Here is a 23,951-nt window from a genome sequence, read left to right on the forward strand (position 1 = left end):
TTATATCTGACATTATCTCAATTTATTTACATAATTTACATGCTTATTAATTTAAGTACAATAGTATAAATAAATAAATGAATACAAGCAGTGTTCATTCCAGCACTGGATAATACTGAATTGTCCATATAAATTTAAATTTAATTATAAGTATAAATAAAAGCAGGGATTTACTTTTAATCTCACAGATCAATGTCTTTATTAAAAAGATCTAACGTGTGGTCCCTGTCTTCAGAAGCCGCGCGAGTGGGAATAATGACTTGGCTGGATGTGAGACTCTCCAAATTTGGCGAACTACTTGTCTGAGGAATTATTTCAGCAGCAGAAGGTACTGAGTCGACTGTCTTGCGTCTTGACTGGTTTGAACCCAGTGGCCGTTTCCATCGGAATATTTTTCTCTTCTTGCTGCTGCTGACGGAACTCTGTCGTCTCACTAAAAATCTCGACCTGGGCTTTTTCGGCTTCACGACGCCAGAGCCCGGGTCCTCGCAGACTTCAAATGAGTTTCTGTTGGTACCCGCAGGCCTGTCAGTATCCGGAAGATGTTCCTGGGAGAACCCGGAGTTGAAGAACCCGTGGAGGTCTTCGTTGGGTTCGTCAGAGCCGCAGCTGACGCTGATTGAAGGAGGCGGGCTCTGGATCGAGGACTTGGGACCAGACTCGTAAGACAGCGTACTTTCTTGGAGATTCGTTGCACTAGGCCAAGGTCGGACGTTAACTTTGGCCAGCTTCGATGTAGGAATGAGACGCTTGCGATTTAGCTCCAGCCACTGGAACGATCGGGAATTTCTTTTCACTGGACCGGGAGTGTGCTGCCGGTCGAAGGATTGCTCTGCTAGAGGAGGCTCTATTGGTTCTGAATTGTCCAGCTGAATAATTGTTTCGGTAAAGCTTTCAGTCTTTTTTGGAGTCGCTGAAGGCGACCCAATGATCTGGCTAAAACAAATGTTGATAATTTTATTACTTATTTATTTACTTATTATTTTATTTATGATGATGCTTACCGCCTATTGGTAACAGGACTTTCATTTGAATTTGTCGCTAAACTAACTGATGATGTCTTAGGTGTAGGCACATGGGTATTTTCATCTTCTTCTTCCATAATATCTGGTAAAAACATTGTTTGCTTTTCTTCAGGAACTCTATTTAAAAAAAACTTATTTTCAAAATTTTTTCCGAGACTTTGTGTAAAAAATTAAAAAAAAAAATGATATATTTACGTCATATTAGCAACACTTCCACGATAAGTTTTACGTTTATAAGCGGCAGCAGCTTCAGTGTAAGGTAAAATAATATTTTCAGCATCAAAATAAAAATCTTTAACAAGAGGCGGGCATCGATTCATAAGAATATCGACCCCTAAATATGACACTTTGGTATGACGATCAATCAGCCAATTTAATTCAAAGTCTTCGTCGTCGTCGCCGAACGGATTAATCAACTGCTCGGCAACCTAGCAAAATAAAAAAATAAAAATAAAATAAACTTATTATTAATTGCATGAAAAAAAGTAAACTGTTGCTTACTTTGAGCAGACCCATGTAGAAAAAAAATTGTAGGATGGTAAAAATTGGCAAGTAGGCGTCGAGAGGCATTTGAAAAGGTTTCTTGGAGCCCTCGATGTACTGCCGCCCTACGAGAGCCACGACGAAGAAGCTGTAGGTGGCCAGAGTGACGACCTGGGTGTAGACAAGCGGAATCGAGACCCAGTCGTAGCTCCAGAGTAGTCCGCATTTAGATCTGAAGTCGTTGAACTCCTCCATTATTATTTTGAGGCCCTGGGGGTCTGGTAGTCGGTGAGTGCGCCGCGCTTCTTTGAGTAAATTTATAAACCAGGTGCAGGGAATCCAGTAGGTGTTGAATTCCAAGCTCGGGACTGACTGGAAGAGCTCTAGTTCAAGAGCAGTCATGAAACCCGAGTCGACGACATGCTCTAGGGTCGGGAACCGGCGTTTTACTGCTGAACTTATAGATCGCAGGACTAGGATCAATGACAGGTTGAGGTATCGCATCAATGACCGGCGTAACATCCGTCCATATTCGTCGTTACCTGTCACGTATAAGGCTACCAGGTGCATCACTCTGTAAATTATTTTTTTTTTTTTATTTATAGACCTTAAGTATTTGGTTTTAATTAATGAAAAAGTGTAATTCTACTTTTTTTAATCTCTAAATAAATATTCAGTATTTGGGGCAAAATGGGTCGTGTTAAAATTACAAAGTTTTAGGTAGAATTTGCCTCTTGTTTTATTTATTTATCAATAGAAAATATTTTTTACCGAATTTTAATTTAAAAAAAAATGAACTGTCAAGTATTTTATTAATTATAAAAACTATATAATAATTAACTTACTTATCAGGCCAAGGAATGGCCATATATTGTTGCCACCACCGTCCAGCTACATAAGCAACATAAAATCCCAGAACAAAACTCAGCGGTATAAGACTAACAAATGTATCACAATAAATAACAAGTTTCTCGAACTCCCTGTAAAAAATAATAAATCATAAAAACCAAACTCTCATTTAATTTAAAAAAAAAATAAAAATAAAATAAGAAGTTACCTTTTGTGAGATATCGTCAAAACATGTCTATAGATAACAGAAATAATACCAAAGACAACCAAAAAAAGTATTAATTCTCTGTAAATTAATTTGTAGAGAGAACCGCGCCACATAAAAAGCAGCCTCGTAAATCCGCCGCTCGTCGAGCTTGCGACCTCGTACTGATACGAAACCGTCATTATTTACAATTATTAATAATTTTTTAAATTCAAATTTATTTCTCCCATCATAAGTAACACCCGCTCCAAATACTCCGTTCATCATGCCATTAAATTTTTTTAAAATTTTTTATTTAAATCCCATTTAATTTATTTAAAATAAAAAACCTCCATTTGCTTTTCACCCGGCCTATTTTTCCTTTACTTTATCAGTTTCTTTTATATATTTTAGTTATTTTTCCACAACAGCCGCAGACTCTGTGAGCTTTTGTAAAACACAAAACCAAGTGGGAGTCGCTGATATCACGTCATTGTCCTCCTCATCGAGCTTCAGTTTCATTTTCAACCCACTTTTATTCATCAACAAGTAAATCACTATGTAATGAATATATAACCGTCCATTAAATAGACTACCTATGTATATATTTTACCGCAAAATCAATTTATCACTTCACTTAACATTTAAATTGTATTTTTTTTCCATTTTAATCCAACACTATTTAAATAAAATGAAATAATCACGAGGTGCTTTAAATAATTGCTTTAAAATAGTCGAAGGTTTAGAACAGTAATTTGGCCCAGGCATCAAGAATTAATATATATATATATATAGAAATATAAAATAAGATGAGATGAAAGACTGGTGGCTCATTAAAGATCAGCCAATGTCGTACTTTTTAAATAAAATCTTTAGCTTAAATTTTGAAAGTAAACTATTTGCCAAAGCACGTGTCGACACAAGAATGTCTGGTCAATGAAATATTTCTGTAGTTTATTTTTAAAAATCAGCATAAATATAAATAATAATAATTATAACTGTGGATTGTAATTTAAAAAGTGATCTGTCATTAATAAATTTACCTTTGAATTTAAATAAAAATTTAACTTTTTTATCCTAGATTAAGGATCGCGGTAATACAAGGCTTGGCAATCATGCCAGTATTCAAATGATAAATATAGCCAGAGGTACAGACACTGTCTAAGTCTATAATATAAATATAAATATATAAATTTATATTTAAATAAATTATACAGGTGCATATACTAATAAAAATAAGTTACTTTTTTTTTAATCGATTTACCCGCGAACTGAGCCACGAACTTCAATGCACTGACTTGAAAATTACGATCACGGATTCATGATATATATATATATATGTATATGTATATATATGTATATATGTAATAAAAATAAATATTATTCATTTGTTATGACATTTGGAGTACTGCAAGTTAGTGGTTAAAATATTATTTCATGGTAAGATTAGATATCCGATAAAATAATTTACCCATGGAATAATACAAATTTATCAATCATTTATAGAGTCTATGATAATAAACACACATGTAATAATATTTTATATGGCTTAGATATTTTAAAATCTAGATCAACTATTTTATTTATAATTTTAACCACTTGATTTTTAAAAATGACTTTTTAAAACTTGTTCTTGTTTTTAAAATTTTAAAATTTATGAAATTTAAATTTTAAAATCGGCACTAGGACTGTTTAGAATGATTTTAAAAATAAAAATGAATATGGAATAGATATGAGAGTATTTAACAGCCGCGAATTCAAACAACAACTGTCGCGTTCAGGTTTCGATCACTTACCACCTCTCATGATCGTTTTAATCTTTATTCTACATTACAGTACATACTACGTACCGATATACGATGCTATTACTTACTCTAGATCACTATAAGACTAGACTTCTCTAGTTTAACTAGAGTATAACTTTTCTTGTTCTGTATTCAGTATCTTCTCTATCTTGAATGTTTTGTGGCAGAAACCCAAAAGCATAAATGTCAAGCTCAAATGGAGATCGTGGGTGTCGATATAATTATTTTTATAAATAAAATTAAATAAAACTGCGGTTTAAATTTACTCCATTCTTTTATTGTTTATTATTTATCATTTGTCATATTGTTTTTTTTTTTTTTTTTTTTTTTTTATTATTATTTATTGTTATTGTGTAATACTGAAGAAAATAAATCGCCTTTAGATATATCGAGTTTAGATCTTTAAATTATTATATACAAATTTTAATTATTATTTTTGTTTAGAGCAATTATAGTTTTGCTAAAGGCGAACAATCGCTCTGAGCATTTCGATTTACTTATACTTGTAATTAAAACTTGATAAACTTTCATGCTTCAAGGTATTTAATACTTTCATATATATCTACATATATCATACTTATAAGTTTAGATATATTTGTTATATTTATTATGACATTAATTTATTTGTGTAAAAAAAATATTTCATTTTGAAAAGAAGGTGAGGGTGTGAAAACAATAAAACATATTTTATTTTATTTATTTAATAATAAATTATAAAGATGGAGAAAAATTGGGCCATTTTAAATTTATCTTTTAAATTTTTAGAAAATATTAAATAAATTTTTTTTTGAAATTTCTGTTTAATAATAAAATTATAAATTAAATATTTGAATACAAATTTTCAAATAATATTTTTTTTAATTAAAAATTAATTACAAAAAAAAAACAGTAACAATTGTTTTTATTTAAAGTAATTATGTAATTAAATTAATTAAAAGTTATTTAATTAATTAATAATTGAAAAATATTTGTATTAATTTATCAAAATTATTTAAATGATTATGAAAAAAAAAAGCGCACACTTTTAAAATATAAAAAAAATTGTAGAATTTAAAAAATTTGAATTTTCGCGCGCTTTTAAATTTCTGCTGTCCGCCAGAAGAGAGCAGAGTAGTAATTGTTATTATTGTTATTATTATTTGTTCTTTTGTTTTTTAACCGCAACGTAAAACTGAACTTGGAATTTGGCACCTGGTTGTCTGCAATAATAACAAACAAATTATTCGATTATTTATTAGTCTTATAAAATACAAAAATACATGTCAGTAGCTTATATTCTGAAGGTTAAAATATAAATAATTAACTATCAATAAACTACAGTCATAAATTATTTAAAAAATGAACAAAGATAAATCAATTGAAATCCAAAAACAAGTTCGCGATAATGCGGTTGATTTGCAAAGCGAATTTTTGGATATGAAAAATTGGGAAGAGCAAATGAAAAAAAAAGACGAATTAATTCAGTCCACTGATGACACTTGTCAGGTAATTTCATTTTATTTAATTAATTACCAATTTATTTATTTAAAAAAAAAAAAAATTTTAGGTGTTGCCGCCAGTGAGAAAGAAAAAAAGTTCAAGAATAAAATCGAAGACTAAAGAAAATGGCACTAAAGCTAAAAGAATAAAAGCACATGATTATTCTGCTTGGGATAATTTTGATGCGGTAATTAATTTATTAATTAATTAATAAAGTAAATTATTAAATTTTTAATTTTTGTTTAAATTTGAATCAGGACAAAGCCTGCGAAGAAATAGACAAAGAAAATGAATCTGAAGATTCTGGTGACGAAGTATTCAGTAAAGAGGAACTAGAAAAAAAACATGAAGAAGCTACAATTCAAAAAGTACTTGGTAATAAATATGTTACTGAAAAAAAATGGGACAAAGCTATGGCATGTTACAATGAAGCCATTAAAATATTTCCATATGACGCAGTATTTTATGCCAACCGCGCTCTCTGTCATTTGAAAATGGACAAGTAATATATATTTTGTTAAGGGTATTCTCAGACTGCTCCCCCCTCCCCACTTTTTAAAAATATTAATTGCAATTTCGCCGAGATATAGAATTAAAAAAAAATTACAGTTGATATCAGTGTGGAGTTCAGCGAAATTTTAGCCTACAGAATTTAAAAGGTTGAATTATAATATTAATATGAAGGTTTCCCGGGTAAAAAATATTTTGCCGAAATCATAGAATTTTATTCAAAGGCCGAAATTTTGCTGAAGTTATAGAATTTTATTGTAAGAGGTAGAAAGTTGGCCGAAAACAGACCAAAATTATGATACTGAAGTTAGTCGGCGTCTAATAATTTTTGAATTTTTTTAAAAATGATAAATTATGAAAAAAAAGTATTTTAAAAAATTGCACTTGTAGTTTTTTAAATTTTTACATGTGCATTTTTTTAGTTTGTTTTTTTTTTTTTTTTTTTGTTACAAAATTTGTTTAAAAAAAAATTAAAAAATTGCTGCTTGTCTGCTAACTGCAGTATCATGACGAAATTTTATTATTTCAAATAAACAGACCGGAAATTAGCTGATAAATCGAGTCGATTTTTTTTCAGGCCTAACTTTCGGTCATTTTTCAGCCTAGTGTTCACTACCTGGACCTTTTTTGACCTAGAAAAAATTTTATGCGAGTCTGAGAAAGTCCTAAAATTCTAATTAATTGAACTATTCATTTTTTAAATTTTAAATTAATTATTTTCAGTTTGTATTCAGCAGAATCAGACTGTACTGCAGCAATACAACGCGACGAGCACTACGTCAAAGCTTATCATAGACGAGCTACAGCCAGGATGGCATTGAAACAGTACGCAGAAGCTATTAGTGACTTAAAAATATTATTGGGGCTAGAAAACAACAATAAAGAAGCTAAAAAAATGCTGGAGACCGCGTTGAAGTGTCAAAGTAATTTGGAAAATAAATTTAGTGGCACTTTAACGATTGCTGATACTCCGCTAACGGGAGAAAGTAAAAAAGTAAAAGTTGAAGATAAAAAAATAGAAAATAAAATTGAAGAAGTAGAAAATAAAAGTAAAGAATTAAAATTAAAAGAGTCTGCGGACGTAAAAAATGATAAATTTCGTAAATGGTTACCGATTGTTGATGAAAATGTAGATATAGTCAAGCCTATCACCAAATTACCTCATCAAAGGATTAAGAAACCGCTTAAATCAATTCCCGTGACTGTAACAGATTTTACTAAATGGCCGAACGTTGATCCAGAGCCAGATAAAAATTGCAAAGTATCCAAGGATACAAAGTCATCCGTACAAGACGTAGTTGTTGATAATAAGAATAAAAATACTGGTACTGGTACTAGTAATACTGAAAGTATAAAAGATGAAAGTGATGTTGATGTTATTCCGGCGGTTCCACGTACTTCTGTTCAATTCTGCATCACCTGGCGCAAACATAAATCACCGGAATTCCGATACAAATATTTGAAACAGTTACCTCCAGACAGTATTCCTAAGTTATTTAAAGATTCTATGGAATCAGATACATTTAGCGAAATATTAACGACTCTAAAAACACATTTTATTGCTAATAATCATCCAGTCTATGATTATCTCAAATACTTGAGTGAAATAAAACGATTTAGGACACTGACTATGTTCTTAAGTAAACAAGAAAAAGAGGGTAAGTTGCAATAATAATAAGGGTGTGCAAATAATTCGAACTTTGAATTACTCTTCAATATTCAAACAACAACAATTCATAAATTTTTAATTTTAATATTTTTATTTGAATTTTCGCACACCTTTAAATAATAATAATCGTGTAAAAAAAAATTTTACAAGGAATTATGATATTTATAATCCGCAAATTATTTAAAATTTCTAATTTTTTTATGCTAACTATTTAAATATTTTTTTTTTTACACGTATAATTAATAATTACAACAATAAAATATTAATTAATAAATATCTAAAAATAATTTTTCAGATCTAACAACTTTATTCAATTACTGCAAGTCAATTGAAGGCCGCACCGACACAATTACTGACCTGCGTAAAAAATACGAACTTTAATAATCACTACTTTTTTTTTTTTTTTTTTTCGTCAAATAAAAATCTAAACTAAATTTAAAAATTGATAGCGCGGCCTAATTTATAATTGTCATCATTTCCTTCTGAAAAAAAAAATAAAAATATTTTATCAAAGTAATTGGGCTGGTATTTAAATTAATTATCGCTAAATTACAATAAAGCAAAATTAAAGCGCATGTGCAGTATGTGGTGTAACTGAGTCACTGGTATCTTTAAGGAGATTATCAAGTACATTCAGCAAATAAGTTATAATTCAAATAAATAATTATTATATTTGTAAAATAATGTCTGTCGGGTTTTATTATTTCACCTTGTATACATTTAAGTTAGTCAATTATTTAACCGCTAAGTAAAAGCTGTTACTCTACACATCAGTGGGGTATAAATGGGTGTAATATCTGTAATATATATTTTTTATTACTGCCTCAACTCGCGGCGTTCAAACACACTAGCTAGTTTATCTCTCAACCGCGCGTACTCAGCATTTACTTCGAATACTCCGTCTAGTAAACATTTATTTTAATTAGTAAATTTATTATTTTTATTTTTATATTAATAATGAAATATATTGCGGCATTAGATGTCGGTACCACGACTATAAGATGTCACATTTTAGATAGCAATGCTGTTACCATTGCTTCTGCTACTGAAAAGGTATTTTATATAAATAATTTCATTCATTTATTTAAATTACATTTTTTGTAGAGATTACAAAATAATCTAGGTAATAAATTGATGTTAAGTTACATCATTTTTACGAAACATAAAAATTTATTTACAATTTAAAATAAAATAATTAATGGTTTTTTTTATGTTGAAGGTCGAATTACTTTATCCAAAACCCGCACACGTTGAAATAGATCCAGATCAACTTTGGATGTCAATTATTAAAGTTTTAAAAAATGCTGTGCATGGTAAATTATTGTTAATAATGATAAATTTTTAATTATTGAATTTTAATTTATGATCCTGAAATTAACAGACAATTAAAAATTTGTGGATTTTTTTTTTAATGAATCAATTACAAAAAAATAAAAACTGAAAAAATGCACATGTAGGAAATTTAAAAAACTACACGCGCAATTTTTCCATTTTTTTTTTTTTAATTTATTGCTTAAAAAAATAAATTCAAAAATTATTAGACGTCGGCTAACTTCAGTATCATATTTTTGAATTTTTTTTTTCAGTTAAATTGATTATTATTTAAATCTTCGCGCTATTTACATAAAATATTTAATTATTTATAATTATCATTAAAATATTGATACAAATTAATCAAGACAAGTTTTTTCATTAAATTTTTTACAAGACAGCTGACATCCAACTGATTAATTAATTAAATAATAAGAAAAAGTTGGAGCTATAAAAAAAATATTTTGCGCTAAGCTAGCCGCTGGAGTTTCGCTTGTAGTTATATTATATAAGTCCTATAGATAATAGATAATAACTGATACAAATAGCCGTAATATAATAATAATTAATTAAAATAATTGTAAATTACAGCGAGTAAAGTTGACGTTAAATTAATAGCGTGTCTTGGAATATCAACCCAACGCAGCAGTTTTATCTCATGGAACTTTGAAACGGGAAAATATTATCACAGGTATTATTTACATAATTATAATATTAATCGATAATAATACATGCCTATATATATTTTTTTCTTATTGATTATATTTAATATTCAAATAAAATAAATAAATAAAATAAATTGTAATTAAAAATTAAATATATATTTAATTAGAATAATAACATGGAAAGACTTGAGAGCAGATTCAATGGTACGTGAATGGAATTCATCATTAACAATGAAGAGTTTAAGAATGGGATCTCATATTCTTTATACACTGTCACGTAACAAAAGATTTCTTGCCGGCAGTGTATTAAAATTAATGAATACTCAGGTATTATTTCATACTCATAAAATTATTTTATTTATTTAATTGCGCGCTAGACTTAATGGATTCAAAATAATCAGTCTACCCATAGTAAACTTTGACACAAGAATAAATAAATAAAAATTTATTTAAATGTTTTAGATGACCATGCGTTTAATGTGGGCCTTGCAAAATATTCCTGAACTTCAAGAAGCTGCTCAGAGTGGAAATGCGGTTTTTGGTGGAGTCGATTGTTGGCTTCTTTACAAATTAACTGGTAATTCAAATAATTTTTTAATTATTATGAATGAATCTATTAGACATCAGACAAACTTACAATTAATAGAGTAAATAATTAATAAAATTAAATTTAAAAAAAATGGGCATTTACAAAATTTTAAAATTAACAAGTGCATTTTTTGTAAATATTTTTTTTTTAATTATTTATAATTTAAAATTTGTCTGATGTCTGCTACATTCACACTCGTTAATTATTTGAATTTATTGATTGAAATTGAATGTTAATTAGGCAAACATATAACCGATGTATCAAGTGCATCAGCAACGGGCCTCTATGATCCGTTTACAATGAGCTGGGCACAATGGGCAATTAATTTATTTAAAATACCATCCTCGATGTTCCCACAAGTCGTTGATACTGCAGGAGATTTCGGTACTGTTCCAAAAGATATTTTTGGTGTATCGATACCTATTACTTGTTGTGTATGTATGCAATTATTTATTTAGACACTCCGCGATATCGCTGCCGTAAGAATAAAAAATTTTCAGTCCTTTGGCACTCGGGAATCGGAAGGGCGGATAAAAAAATTTGTGTTCTTCAATTTTTAACTTAGATAAAAAATCTATTGGGTTCCAAATAAAAAAAATTATTACTGTAATTTATTTTAGATGGCCGACCAAGCAGCCTCGTTATTTGGATCAACATGTTTCAATCCAGGTGACCTAAAAGTAACAATGGGCACTGGTAGTTTTTTGAATGTCAACACCGGCACAGAACCCCATGCATCAGTCGCGGGCTTGTATCCTCTAGTAGCCTGGAAAATAAATTCCGAGGTAGTTTATATGGCCGAAGGTGCGTCCAGCGACACCGGGACCGTAATCGAGTGGATTAAATCACTGGGTAATTAAATTCCTAAATAATTTTAACATTTTTCATAATAAAAAGTAAAATTAAAATTCCAGGTATCATTAACGAGCCCCATAAAACGTCAGATCTAGCGAATTCAGTTGACAGCTCGGATATTTATTTCGTACCAGCATTCAGTGGGTTGCAGGTAATCAAAATTATGATTGTCACAAATTAAAATATTTAAATTACATAAATTTAATAAAATAAAGGCACCGATAAATGATCAATCAGCTGCTACAGGATTTCTAGGCCTGAAACCAACCTCTGGACGGGCACATATCGTACGGTCAGTGCTGGAAGGACTCGTATTTCGTATTTTACTTTTGTATGAGTCATTATGCACTGAAACTTGTCGTAATTACAACAGCATTAGGTAAAGATAAAAAAAAGATATATATATATTTATAACTTAAATAAATATTTAATTTTTGATAATGAGGTCGTTAGCAAACAAATGTAAATTAAGATGCTAATTCTTATTGTTTTAAATTCATTCAGATATTTTAATGACTATTTATAAATTTTGTTATTTAGGGTAGACGGAGGAGTGTCGCAAAATGATTTTATACTGCAATTACTATCTGACCTCACTGGTTTGCCTGTCGAGCGATCAACTAATCCCGAAATGTCTATACTTGGCGTTGCTTTTCTTTCCGGTCTTCAGTGCGGTAATTAAATCAGCATTTATTTAAATGCTTATTTATGAGGTTTATTTTATTGTGAGGTTTACCTTGATGTATATTTATTTATTTTCAGGTATTTGGGAGAATCGACAGGAGTTGTGTAAATTAAGACAAGTTGATAAAGTCTTTCAGCCGGATATTAAACGGGGCAGAAATTATTTGTCAGTAGTCAGTCAATGGAAACGCGCCGTCCAAAGATTTAAAAATTGGTATTAATTTTTACGGTCCACCTTCATTTAATAAAATACCAGTACCAATTATTGACACTTAGAAGTATCAGACATTATTATTCTACTGTAAAAAATTCATAGTTAATTTGGAGTGATTATGGATTTTATTTAAATTCAAATTCACTTCTCAGCTCGGAGTTTTGAAGTTTTTTAAAAAAATCATTTCGCTTATGGAGTAAAGGGGCAGTTTGTTTTTCCAGGAGTGATCTAGATTTTTATTTAAATCCAGATTTACTCAGATTCGAAGTTTTAGCATTTAAATAATATTTTTTTATAAGTCAATTATAGTCTGAAGATTTTCAATAATAAAATAAATTTCTCTTCAGAGTGAATTTAATTCTTGGAATTTAATTCGCATTCACTATGAAAGTTTTTTAAAGTGTAAATATAAATGATCCTGTAGTTAAGACAGTTTATAATTTTCGGATTTTTTATTTTCATTAAATCTATTATAAAAATAAAAAATAAAAAAATGCACGTGTAGGAAATTTAAGAAACTATAGGTGCAATTTTTTCAAATATTCTTATACTAGATCTTTATAAATAATAAATACAATTTTTTTATTAAATATTTAACCACTCAAGTATCAACTATAGACATTCCATAGAAAATGTATTTCCTGTTTTAGTATAAAATTATTTATATTTTTTTGTACATATTTTAGAGATTGTAAAAAAATTTATACAAAATGTGTCAATAATTGGGTCTATTTTTATAAATATGTAATTTAGCAGCTCTCTTACTTTCCAGATAAAAATTTTCACTTTTGTATTTTAATTACACTGTAATTAATTTAAAAATTTAAGGGCAATCCGTCACTTTGATTTTTCAAAAATTTAATTACCTATAAATTTATTAAAAAAAATATAGTTGTCATATTTTATTTTAAAATAAAAAAAGTATTTCTAATTATTTAAATGTGGATCGTAAAAATGAACTCTAGTACCTGGTGTAAAATAAAATAAAAAAATAATTGACCTGTGGTCAAAATAATTTTAAAAAAATTTGATATATTTATACAAATCAATATATTTTTCGAACAATTAATTTTATAATAATAAATGTGATATTTAATTGCTCACTAGTGCCTTTAAATAAAATAAAAAATAATTTTTAAAAACTCAACTATAATGAGATTAAAAGAGGACTAATAAATTTTGTAAAGCCGCTAATTATAAATTATAATTACTGAGAATTAATAAATGAATAACAATAATAAATATGATATGATTGATGTCAATTGTTGATCAATAAATGAATTTAAATAAAAGGTAAAAATAACAAAAACAATATAAAATAAAACCGGTACTCATTATACTTTACGCTTCGGATAATCAAGCGAATCGCAGTGTTATATACAAACTACCACTAAGACAAAATGTAAATAATGATAGTAACGATGAAGTTGCGATTTTATATTTAATATTATTAGAAATCAATTCATTCTTTATCGTGACACGCAACAACGATCCTACAATTGTCTTGTGATATAATTTTAAATAGTTTGTTTCTGGTCGGTTACTTTATTGCACTTCCTGGTTTTACCTGACCGGTGTCTGAGTACTGTGACGTTAATTATTATTTTATTTTATTAGAAAAGGAAATCGGTTACCTAAAATCTCGAAAGAGAGTAGTCTGGTTTTAAGGCTGGTTCTCGCAGACTCAACTGGAATCCACGACTAAAATGGTACGTAACTTTTTATCCCGCGGATGGATTTTTTTTTGTTGGATTATTTAACTGCACTCCCTTCTTAACTGGTTCTGTGCTACAGCGGCCTTCGTTTCTCATCTCGCTTCTTACTCTGATCTAGACTCTGCTAAAAAATACAAACGGAAACTCAACCTGCATTTGTTGACAAAAAATTCATTAATTATTTATTGTTTTTTAAGTGGATTTTTTAAAAAATTAATTACAACTCTAATAAACTTTTTTTTTAATTTAATTGTAAATTAAAATTATTACTAATAGTTGTGTTAATTTTTTTTCTTTTTATTTAATTGTGGTGTTTATATTTTTTTTAGGCGACTGAAGTTGTTGTAGATATGGTCCCCGACCAAGAGTCGGAGAGTAAATTAAATCATCCAGTAGATGATAAAGTCGCTCAAATAAATATTGAAATTGAGGATACGGATTCAAGTAAGTAATTAATTTTTTTTTTTTAGTTTTTTTAAACTGAAAGTAGAGGTGATTTTTTTTCCGGACTATCGAGTCGTTAAATACCGAGCCTTAATTTTAAAAATTACCCATAGACTACTAAATTTAAAATTTTTACTTCTTCCAAAATAATTTCTAAATTTTTCGAAGCTTTTATTACACAAATTGATAATTTTTTTATTTGAAATAAATTTTTTTTTAAATTTATCAATAATTACAGTTAAAATTTTTATTGATTTTATATACATTGAAGTCAAAATATATAAAATAATTTATCATAAACGTATTGATAAAAAATTATCTTTTGCAATTAAAAAAAAAACTTCTTATCTCATTACGATACTTATTAATATAAATTTATCAAATACTTATCAAAGATTCATTTTACAATAACTCTTTTAAGTCTTAAATAATTATTATATTTAAATTAAAACCCAGTAAACTTCACTTACAAAGTAATTAATTACTTGCATAAAACTCGTGAGTTATTAATGAAATTATTAATTTATAAATTAATTGAAGTAATTTACTGTAGAAAAATAAATATCCCATATTGATTTGTCGGCGTAATTACGTATTAATAGTCTCGTTACGTTAACTGGGCAATCGATGCTAAGTGCCGGTTAATTCTGCCTAATAAAATATTTAAAAAAATCGTCACCGTTTTACGAGAAAAAATAACGTGTCAGCAAAATCCTTCAACAAGTTTTACTAACTGGCTTTAATACTTAATACCTCTTATTACCGTAAGTCAATAATTGTTTTTTTTACGTACACACATCTATGCTTCCTGTATGTGAATGTTAATTATTTTTTTGTGTGCAATGGACATGGAAATAACGTCAAGTCAATGCCAGTTATCCCGACTCTACAGTAATTCGATTATTTATATTTATATTTATATTTTTATTATTATTATGAAGGGTAATTGTCGTAAGGACATTTTCATTTTTTTTATTCACGATTCAAACGTAACAGACGTTCGTGAATCTTCATCGCGATAACAACTCAAACTATTTTTCTTAATCTATTCAATTTTTTTTCTCGTTTATTCATAAACGTGAAAATTTACTTTTGAGATTTTAAATTAATTTGAATTTTAAATTTTTTTACAATGTCGAGTGTTGTGACTATCGATGTTGAACCTTCGGAAAAAATTATTATCAACACTGATTCTATTAATGGTAAAAAAAATTTATTAATTATTAAATGATTTAATTGAGGGTTTTTTTATTTGAATTTAAAAAATATATATGAATAGTGATTTTATATTTATATATTTTGATGAGTAAGCTAGTGAGTACGATAAACTAGTAAATGAATACTCAGATTTTTTAATCTTATCAATTTAGAGAAATTTGAATAATTGTAATTGAAGATCTTGGAAGTATTGTTTAGACAATTGTGGGATAATTTGTCGGGAGATTTGGCGGCGTATTTGAAAATTTGAAATTGAAAGTTGACCTAACATTTTAATTTTAAAATTGAAATAATAGTTTTCCATTATCAGTAGAAAGATTCGAAATTATCACATACGGATTTTAATTTTATTCTGTAAATATTTAAAAATTTGGAAATTTTTACGGTTCTAAAACTCAAATTTATAAAATAGAACTAAAAGCGAAACTTTATTTCATTTATAAATTTAATTTTGAGCGAAAAGTTTAAAAAATGAAAATTAATATTTGAATTTTTAAAATTTTAATTTTTTCCCGCTTTTTTGCGAGATCTACAGCTGGAGCATTAAAATGTTCATTTATTTGAAATTTAATTAGTATTCATTCATTAGACTGTCATCTTATTATTTAATTATGATGAAATTAAAGAAAAAATATATATAAATATGTAAATATATAATTATGAGATTTTAATTAGTACACTCTGGACAATTAACAATTTTTGAATTTTGTTTTTTAACAAATTACAAAATGAATAAAAAAACTAAAAATATGCACATGCAGAAAATTTAAAAAACTAAAAGCGCGATTTTTCAAATTACTGCGTTAGCTAACTACAGTATCATTTACTTTACACTCAATTATTCACAATTAAAAAACCATAATAATAATAATATAATTTTAATTATGTTACACTTTTTAAATTAAATAATTAAAAAACAAATTCACTAAAATTATAAAATAATTATTCATAATAACAAACTATTAAAAAAACTAATTATAATTGTTAACAAAATTAACAAATCGCAATTTATTGCTAAAAAAAAAACTACATATAAATTATTTATTACTACATATAAATTTCATATATTAAATTGTTTTCCGGTAATAAATAATATTTAATTGCATAAAAAAAAATGACAATAATAATTTGCATTTATGTGAACCCATGAGTTACAGTATACGATAAATATATAATAAAATATGAAAGTAACATCAAGTGAAAACGAAAACATACATTCATATATTTTATCATATTCTTTTTTTATTTTTAAAAATACAACAGAAACAGAAAAAGTGAAAGTGAAAAATTACACATGTATACTAGTGTAATCTTACGGTATATTTTAGAATTAATTTTATCTTAAATACATATATACATATATATGTATATATATATATTTATATACAAAAGTGGGAGAATACTTTAACTCCTTTAACTGCTCCTACTTTTTCAATTTCCACCAATAAAAATATATACTAATATATATATAAATATATGTATTTATATATATATGAATGTATGAAGTTGTTATGAAACAAGTAGTTTTATTATTATTATTTTTGATGACTTATTAAAGTTAGATGTTACAGCTCGTGTTCAGAGTGACATTTACATACAAGACGAGTACATGTGTTATATATTTATAAATATCAAACATATTCAAAAATAATATCAAGTTATACATTTAAATTATTGATTATTTGTACCATAATTAAACAATGCAATACAATAGTTTTTAACGATCGGTTTCTGTGTGTCATTTTGACAGTTCTATTGTAAACAATTGCTAAAAGTAACAACGGTATGTACTTAGTACTTGCAAAAAAAAAAACAACAATTTTTATTACTCCTTTTATCTCTTATCTTTAACGACTAGTTTTTTTTTGTACAAAGTCTGGAATATAAAAAAAATAAAATGGAAAATTGAATAAATGTGAATGTAGCAGATATGAGATATATTTTAAATTAAAAATAAACCAATTGAATAATTAAAAATTTGAAAATTAAAAAAATGCACATATTGATTTTGAAATTCTGTAGATGTGCATTTTTTAAATTTTGTTTTATTTAAATTTAATTCGCTTATTTTTAATTTTATTTAATTGACAGTTGTCAGCTACATTCACATTTAAAATTGACAGATGATTTTCGGATTTTTTTTTGTGATTAATAATAAAAATAAAATAAAAATAAAAAAATGCACGTGTAGAAAATTTAAAAAACTATGGGTGCAATTTTTTAAAATATTTTTTTTATTTAGTCTAGAGTAACAAGGAAAATATAATGAATTAATTGAAAATGACATTTGATAATTAAAAGTCATAGTAACAAAAAAATATTTTTTTCAGCCACGATGAATGGAAAACCTGTTTTGTTAAATCACGCTGACGTAAGTTTTTTTTTTTTATTTTGATAGTTAATTTTTCTAAATAAATATACGATGTGTTAATAATTGTATAAGTTGATATATTATTTAAAAGTTTATGTAGAGATGGTTATTTTATTCTGGTGATGGGTTGTCATCACTATTATTATTATTATTACTTATTGCAGTGGAATGGAGAGTGTGTCAAGTTGATTTAGGTGTTATGAAATTTTCGGAGTTTAATTAATATTCATATTTACTCAGCTGTCTTTTATTTAACTTGCTTTCAGATGGTTCAAAAAACCAGAGACGCATTTTATAGCGGAAAAACACGAGCTTTGAAATGGAGAATTCATCAGATAAAACAGCTCAGGAGGATGCTGGAAGAAAATACTGAGCAGTTTCATTCGGCATTAAAGTCTGATTTAAGAAGGGTAATTTATTTGATTAACTTCCGGCAATTTGATAATTTAAATTTATTTATCATCAGTGCAAAAAAAATTTGGATGATACTGAAGTAGCTGGCGTCTAATCTTTGGATTTTTATAAAGATGATAAATTATTTTTAAAAAAATATTTGAAAAAATTGCACTTATAGTTTTTTAAATTTTCTACATGTGTATATTTTTAGTTTTTTTTTTTTTAATTCTTTTGGTGAAAAAAAAAATCCAAACATTTTTGATTATCTGATAACTCCGTAATTTTTCTATGCTTAGTTTTAATTAAATATTTATAATTTAATTACTGAAAAATGCTCATTAAAATATTTAAAATAATTTATTATGGAGGTTTAAAAATTTCTTAATAAAATTTCCTAATAAAATTTATGAGTGATTACAGGAAATAATTTAAAAAATACCTAAATAAATTTATAATAAAATTGAGATGTAAAAAAAAATAAATAATAAGTTGAGGTAAAAAAATGTAAATTCAAATCAAAATAAAATCCTTATTATGCTATATATATATTTCAGAGTAAATTCGAAAACTGTTGCCTTGAAATAGATTACACATTGAATGAGATCACGCATATGCTGAGGCACATAAAAGAGTGGTCAGCTGTCGAAAAGGTAAAATTTAAATATAAATTACCATAAAAATAATAAATAACATATAACACCTTTAAACTCTCTTCTATAAATATCTTTATGTATTTTTTTTATTATTATCATTACACATGACGTTAAATAATTTGAAATTATAATATTTCAGCCCCCAAAAGATCTAGTAAACATTCTTGACTCACCAGAAATTCATAAAGATCCTTATGGTGTTGTTTTAGTCATCGGAGCATGGAATTATCCGCTGCAATTATTATTAGTACCAGTTATTGGTGCTATTGCTGCGGGTAATTGCGTTATTATGAAACCATCAGAAGTATCTCCAGCAACTGCTGATACAATTGCCCGTTTGGTGCCGAAATATTTAGATACTGTGAGCTTAATTAATTACTTTAATGATCATCAAAAGAGGGGAGGGGCAAAACGGGATACTTAAGGAGGGAAAGAAGACTAAGATACAAAAAAAACCATATTTTTGTGATTTTTTTTTTCAGAGTATCTTCTTAATTAGAATTCTTAAAATTTGTGATATTATTGAGCATCATTCCAAGAATATTCTGTGAAATTTTCATAAAAAAATATTTAAAAATAAGCCAGTAGTAGTGGGGAGAGACAAGTCATCAAAAAAAGAAATCTTTTTGGTTTTTTTATTTCAAATGAGGCAGTCATGGGTTATCCTGCCTACGGCATTGAGACTTTTTTTCTGATGTCTCTCCCCACTACCACTGGCTTATTTTTAAATATTTTTTTATGAAAATTTAGCAGAATATTCTTGGAATGATGCTTATTAGTGTCACAATTTTTGAGAATTTTAATCTAGCTCGTTTTGCCCCAACCTCATATATTTTTATTTAAAGGTCTAATATTTTTTTTAAAATAAATAATTTTTATAAAATATATAAATAGGAATGTTATCATGTCGTACTCGGTGGTGTTGCTGAGACATCTGAATTATTGAAGCAAAAATTTGATTATATATTTTACACTGGCTCTGGTAATGTTGGTAAAATAATTCGAGAAGCTGCTAATAAATATTTGACACCAGTGACACTTGAACTTGGTGGTAAAAGGTATTAATTTATTTAATTACTTTTTATCTTAACATAATTAATAAGTTTATTTATTTATTCATTGGTAATTACAGTCCGGTATGGATTGATAACACAGCAGACCTAGACATTACAGTGAAACGTGTACTCTGGGGTAAATTTATAAACGCTGGACAAACATGTATTGCACCGGATTACGTTCTTTGTACAAAGGAAATTGAAGTTAAATTTATTGAACGCGCTAAAAAAATAATAAAAGATTGGTATGGCGACAATCCGAAATTGAGCATGGATTTGTGCCGTATCATAAATCAGAATCATTATCAGTGAGTTGTTGACGTAATTTGTAATTGGGTTTATTTAAGTATTTCGAGAAAAATTAATTTAATTTTCTTTTGACTGTAGGCGACTTGCTAATTTGTTGATAAACAGCGGGAAAGTTGCCGTGGGAGGAGATTTAGATCCACAGGAAAATTATATATCACCAACGATTCTCGTTGATGTTAAACCGAGTGATCCAATAATGCAACAGGAAATTTTTGGACCAATATTACCTATCGTTAATGTATCGAATGCGTATGAAGCCATTAAGTTTATTAACGAACGGTAATTATGTTCATTTATTTAATTTATTTATTTGAAAGTAAAAAAAAAAATTTTTTTAATTTTTATGGTGAACTTTAGAATTCCGATATTATTTTAAAATTGTAAGCGAAAGACATTTAAGAAAACTAATAAAACTTTTAATGTTGCGCTTAAAAAATTGAAAAAAAAAAAATTCTAGAACTGAATTTAAAAAAAAAAATAGTTTTAAGAATTTTTATTTTTCTTTTTTTGCAAGAGACTAAATTAATCTTAATATATGAAAATCTACCGGTTATTCATTTTTAAAGTATCAGAAAAAATCATTAAAAAACAAAAATGTTTACTTTCCAATTAAAAAAACATTGAAAACCGACTCAAGTTCACCATGAACTTAAAAATTTTTTTTACACTGACTCATTAAATCGAAAAATATTTAATTTAAATCATCGTAAGATCTACCTTCCACCTTTAATTAAATTGTATTACCAGAAGTAAATTTAGATGAAATTAAAAATAATTAATGCCTTTATAAATATAAATAAATATTAATTTGCACATACAGCGACTGTCCCCTCGTAATGTATATATTTTCCAAGGATCGAGAAACACGCGATCTGTTTATAAACCAAACGCACAGTGGTGCCATTTGCTGCAATGACACAATAATGCAATATGCCGGTGAGTTATCAAAGGTGGAGGGTCAATATATGCATATATTTACTTCTTCAAAAAAAAAAAAAAACATTAGCATTTAAATATAAACTATGAAAGCTTCATCTATAAATCTATCTTCTCGTGGCTAATTAACGCTTATCTCCAAATTTACCCCTTCAACAATTTATTTACCAAGTCATTTATTAATTTTAATGTTAATTAATATTTATTATCTGTTATATTTTTACATTCTATAGGGAAAAACCATTAGCCATGTATTTATTTGGCAATGATCGTAAAAGTTTAAATTTATTTACTGCATGTGCCTCTAGCGGTGCTGTTGTACTTAACGATACTATATTGCATGTTACAGGTGAATTTCTTAAACTATTTATCTTCTCACAATTGAATAAATATTAGAGGTGTGCGACTTGTTAAACGATTTACAAATTTTTAAAGTTTTTAATTTTGATCTTTTATCGGATTATTAGAAAATTCGAATTTCGAATCGAACACATTCGCGCACTTCTAATAAATATTTATCATCACCTTTTAATAATAATTATTATTATTTATTAATCACTACCGCGATCACTCTGCCGCCTAATTATTAAATTATTACTTTAATTATTTATAAATGTAATTAATTAACCCAGCTTTCAAACTGCAATTAGCTTATAAATAATTAATCTAGTGAGCATATGTACTTCGAAATATAAATAATATATTTTTAAAAAATAAATTCAGTTGACTCCCTGCCATTCGGTGGAGTCGGAGGCTCTGGAATGGGAGCTTATCATGGTAAATTGACTTATGATACATTTACACACAAGAAAAGTGTACTTGTAAGAGATACTAGTTACCTTGGAGAAGTACTTGCTTCGTAAGTACTTTTTTTAAAATTACTTTTCCCGCGAAAAAAAAATATTTATCACTAATGGATCTTTTTGGGTACAGAGGCAGATACCCGCCGTACAGTGACAACAAATTGAAATTCTTGAGTCTGCTCTTGGCCAAGAGACCCGACATACCCGGGATAAAATACTTGCCGCATTTAATTATGTTCGGATTGGGAGTGCTGGCTACTGTGGGGGTCAGAGCTGCTATGAAGGTACACAAATCAGCACACGCATAGTGGCTTAGTGTCATTTATCTATATATATTTTTTTATTTTATGTTGAAATTATTTATCAATTTAACGCACTAACTGGACACATGGGTATTTTATTATTATTATTCGTTGAGTTTAATAACTTGTTAATATAAATCTATATAAATGTTTACTGTGTATTAATATGTAAATTTATATTTTTTATATCTTTTATTATTATTATTATTATTATTCATTGACTCGTATATAAAACGACTTATAATGTAATATAAAATATATAATAAATAATATATAGTGCCAAGTTTAGATCATGTAATTTAAAAACCTACTTTAGTTATTTATCAAAGGGATTTTTTTTAAGTACATTCTCAGACAGTGTCCTTCATTTTTTGAAAATTTTTGATGACTCTACTGTCATACGCGTATCAAAATTTTATCAATTAATTAAAAAAAAATTTAAGTATTACCTGGTGGATCCGTAAAATACAGTATTTATATGACAATTTACTGGATTTTTACCGTAAGTACCGTATGTTTTTTTACTTTTACAGTTTTTGCAGCGCAAGGCTTCACTTTACGGTGAAGTGCCGAAATTTTACAGTAAATTACTGCTGTCTTACTGCAAATTTGTGGTAAAAATACTGGATTTTTGCCGTGAAACTTTGCTCTGTTAGATTCAAATTGCGGTAAATCCTATAATTTGCCGCAATTTACGGCATGCGAATGAATTACGGTACTCTACAGTGAAACACGTCATTTTTACCGCAAATTTGCAGTAAGGGAACGGTAATTTATCGTAACATTTCGGCAAGTCTGCGGTATTTTATCATAGAGTGAAGTATTGTACTGCAAAAACTGTAAAAATAAAAAATATACGGTAAAGAGGCCGTAAATTGCCGTATTTTACAGTAACCCACTTTAAAATGCCGTAAACTACCGGATATTAATGTAAATTGCTGTAAGATGTGGTAATTTACCGTTCTTCGAATCCACCAGGGTGTGTTTAAATAATATTTATATATTTATAAAGTAATCTTCATTGAAGATAATAGACCATAAATATTTTACAGGAATATGGATCACCAGATGACCAACAATAAATCTGATAAAATAAAATTTAGTATTGCACTAAATTTACCTCATCTGTCACTGAAAAATAAATCAATCAAAAAAAAAAAAAAAAATAAAAAATAAACAAAGGGACCAGTGGATTTTCACATTTAGTACAACTAGTATAATAATTATTAAAAGTTAATTTACAAAATTAGTTGTCACTTGTAAAATATTATTATAAATAATTTTTTTTTTATGAGATTAAAAATTTATTTACACAATTACAGACAATTGAACTTCTTTTTTTATTTATCGCCTTACTTATCATTTTACGTGACCAGGAAATATAAATATATTTAAATAATGAGACTAAATACATGCGGAAATGTGTT

The 23,951-nt window shown here is 27.5% G+C and overlaps 4 protein-coding genes across 8 annotated transcripts; 3 read left to right on the forward strand and 1 right to left on the reverse strand.

Moving 5' to 3' along the window:
• Positions 1 to 98: 98 nt before the first annotated feature.
• Positions 99 to 3,914, reverse strand: LOC103569681 (bestrophin-4). The gene is made up of 7 exons (XM_008547093.2): positions 3,585 to 3,914; positions 2,566 to 3,219; positions 2,354 to 2,488; positions 1,527 to 2,082; positions 1,221 to 1,453; positions 1,005 to 1,142; positions 99 to 936 (listed from the first exon to the last, which is right to left on the reverse strand). Exons 2-7 carry the CDS (start codon positions 2,742 to 2,744, stop codon positions 183 to 185), a joined length of 1,995 nt encoding a protein of 664 aa, XP_008545315.1. The 5' UTR covers positions 2,745 to 3,219; positions 3,585 to 3,914; the 3' UTR covers positions 99 to 182.
• A 1,580-nt stretch (positions 3,915 to 5,494) lies between these two features.
• LOC103569673 (RNA polymerase II-associated protein 3) lies at positions 5,495 to 8,688 on the forward strand. The gene is made up of 5 exons (XM_053739779.1): positions 5,495 to 5,831; positions 5,893 to 6,012; positions 6,083 to 6,327; positions 7,059 to 7,993; positions 8,300 to 8,688. Exons 1-5 carry the CDS (start codon positions 5,685 to 5,687, stop codon positions 8,383 to 8,385), a joined length of 1,533 nt encoding a protein of 510 aa, XP_053595754.1. The 5' UTR covers positions 5,495 to 5,684; the 3' UTR covers positions 8,386 to 8,688.
• Positions 8,689 to 8,782: 94 nt separating this feature from the next.
• On the forward strand, positions 8,783 to 12,768 carry LOC103569667 (putative glycerol kinase 5). The gene is made up of 11 exons (XM_008547068.2): positions 8,783 to 9,057; positions 9,224 to 9,317; positions 9,907 to 10,006; positions 10,148 to 10,307; positions 10,443 to 10,557; positions 10,810 to 11,003; positions 11,190 to 11,421; positions 11,484 to 11,575; positions 11,640 to 11,803; positions 11,965 to 12,098; positions 12,187 to 12,768. The coding sequence occupies exons 1-11, from the start codon at positions 8,962 to 8,964 to the stop codon at positions 12,327 to 12,329; spliced, it is 1,524 nt and encodes a 507-aa protein (XP_008545290.1). The 5' UTR covers positions 8,783 to 8,961; the 3' UTR covers positions 12,330 to 12,768.
• Positions 12,769 to 13,789: 1,021 nt separating this feature from the next.
• LOC103569646 (aldehyde dehydrogenase, dimeric NADP-preferring) lies at positions 13,790 to 23,840 on the forward strand. 5 transcript variants are annotated; one of them, XM_008547039.3, is made up of 14 exons: positions 13,831 to 13,857; positions 13,940 to 14,031; positions 14,367 to 14,481; positions 18,030 to 18,070; positions 18,337 to 18,480; positions 19,021 to 19,116; positions 19,259 to 19,480; positions 20,014 to 20,177; positions 20,252 to 20,482; positions 20,562 to 20,762; positions 21,304 to 21,419; positions 22,143 to 22,278; positions 22,353 to 22,506; positions 23,577 to 23,840. In XM_008547039.3, the coding sequence occupies exons 2-14, from the start codon at positions 14,029 to 14,031 to the stop codon at positions 23,604 to 23,606; spliced, it is 1,653 nt and encodes a 550-aa protein (XP_008545261.1). In that variant the 5' UTR covers positions 13,831 to 13,857; positions 13,940 to 14,028; the 3' UTR covers positions 23,607 to 23,840. The 5 variants fall into 5 exon arrangements, with proteins under 5 accessions (XP_008545252.1, XP_008545261.1, XP_008545270.1 ...); XM_008547030.3 differs by having other exon boundaries at positions 13,790 to 14,031; XM_008547048.3 differs by lacking the exons at positions 13,831 to 13,857; positions 13,940 to 14,031 and adding an exon at positions 14,125 to 14,289.
• Positions 23,841 to 23,951: the final 111 nt, after the last annotated feature.

This window comes from Microplitis demolitor, chromosome 1 (genome assembly GCF_026212275.2).
Source record: "Microplitis demolitor isolate Queensland-Clemson2020A chromosome 1, iyMicDemo2.1a, whole genome shotgun sequence".
Taxonomy (NCBI): Eukaryota; Metazoa; Arthropoda; class Insecta; order Hymenoptera; family Braconidae; genus Microplitis; species Microplitis demolitor.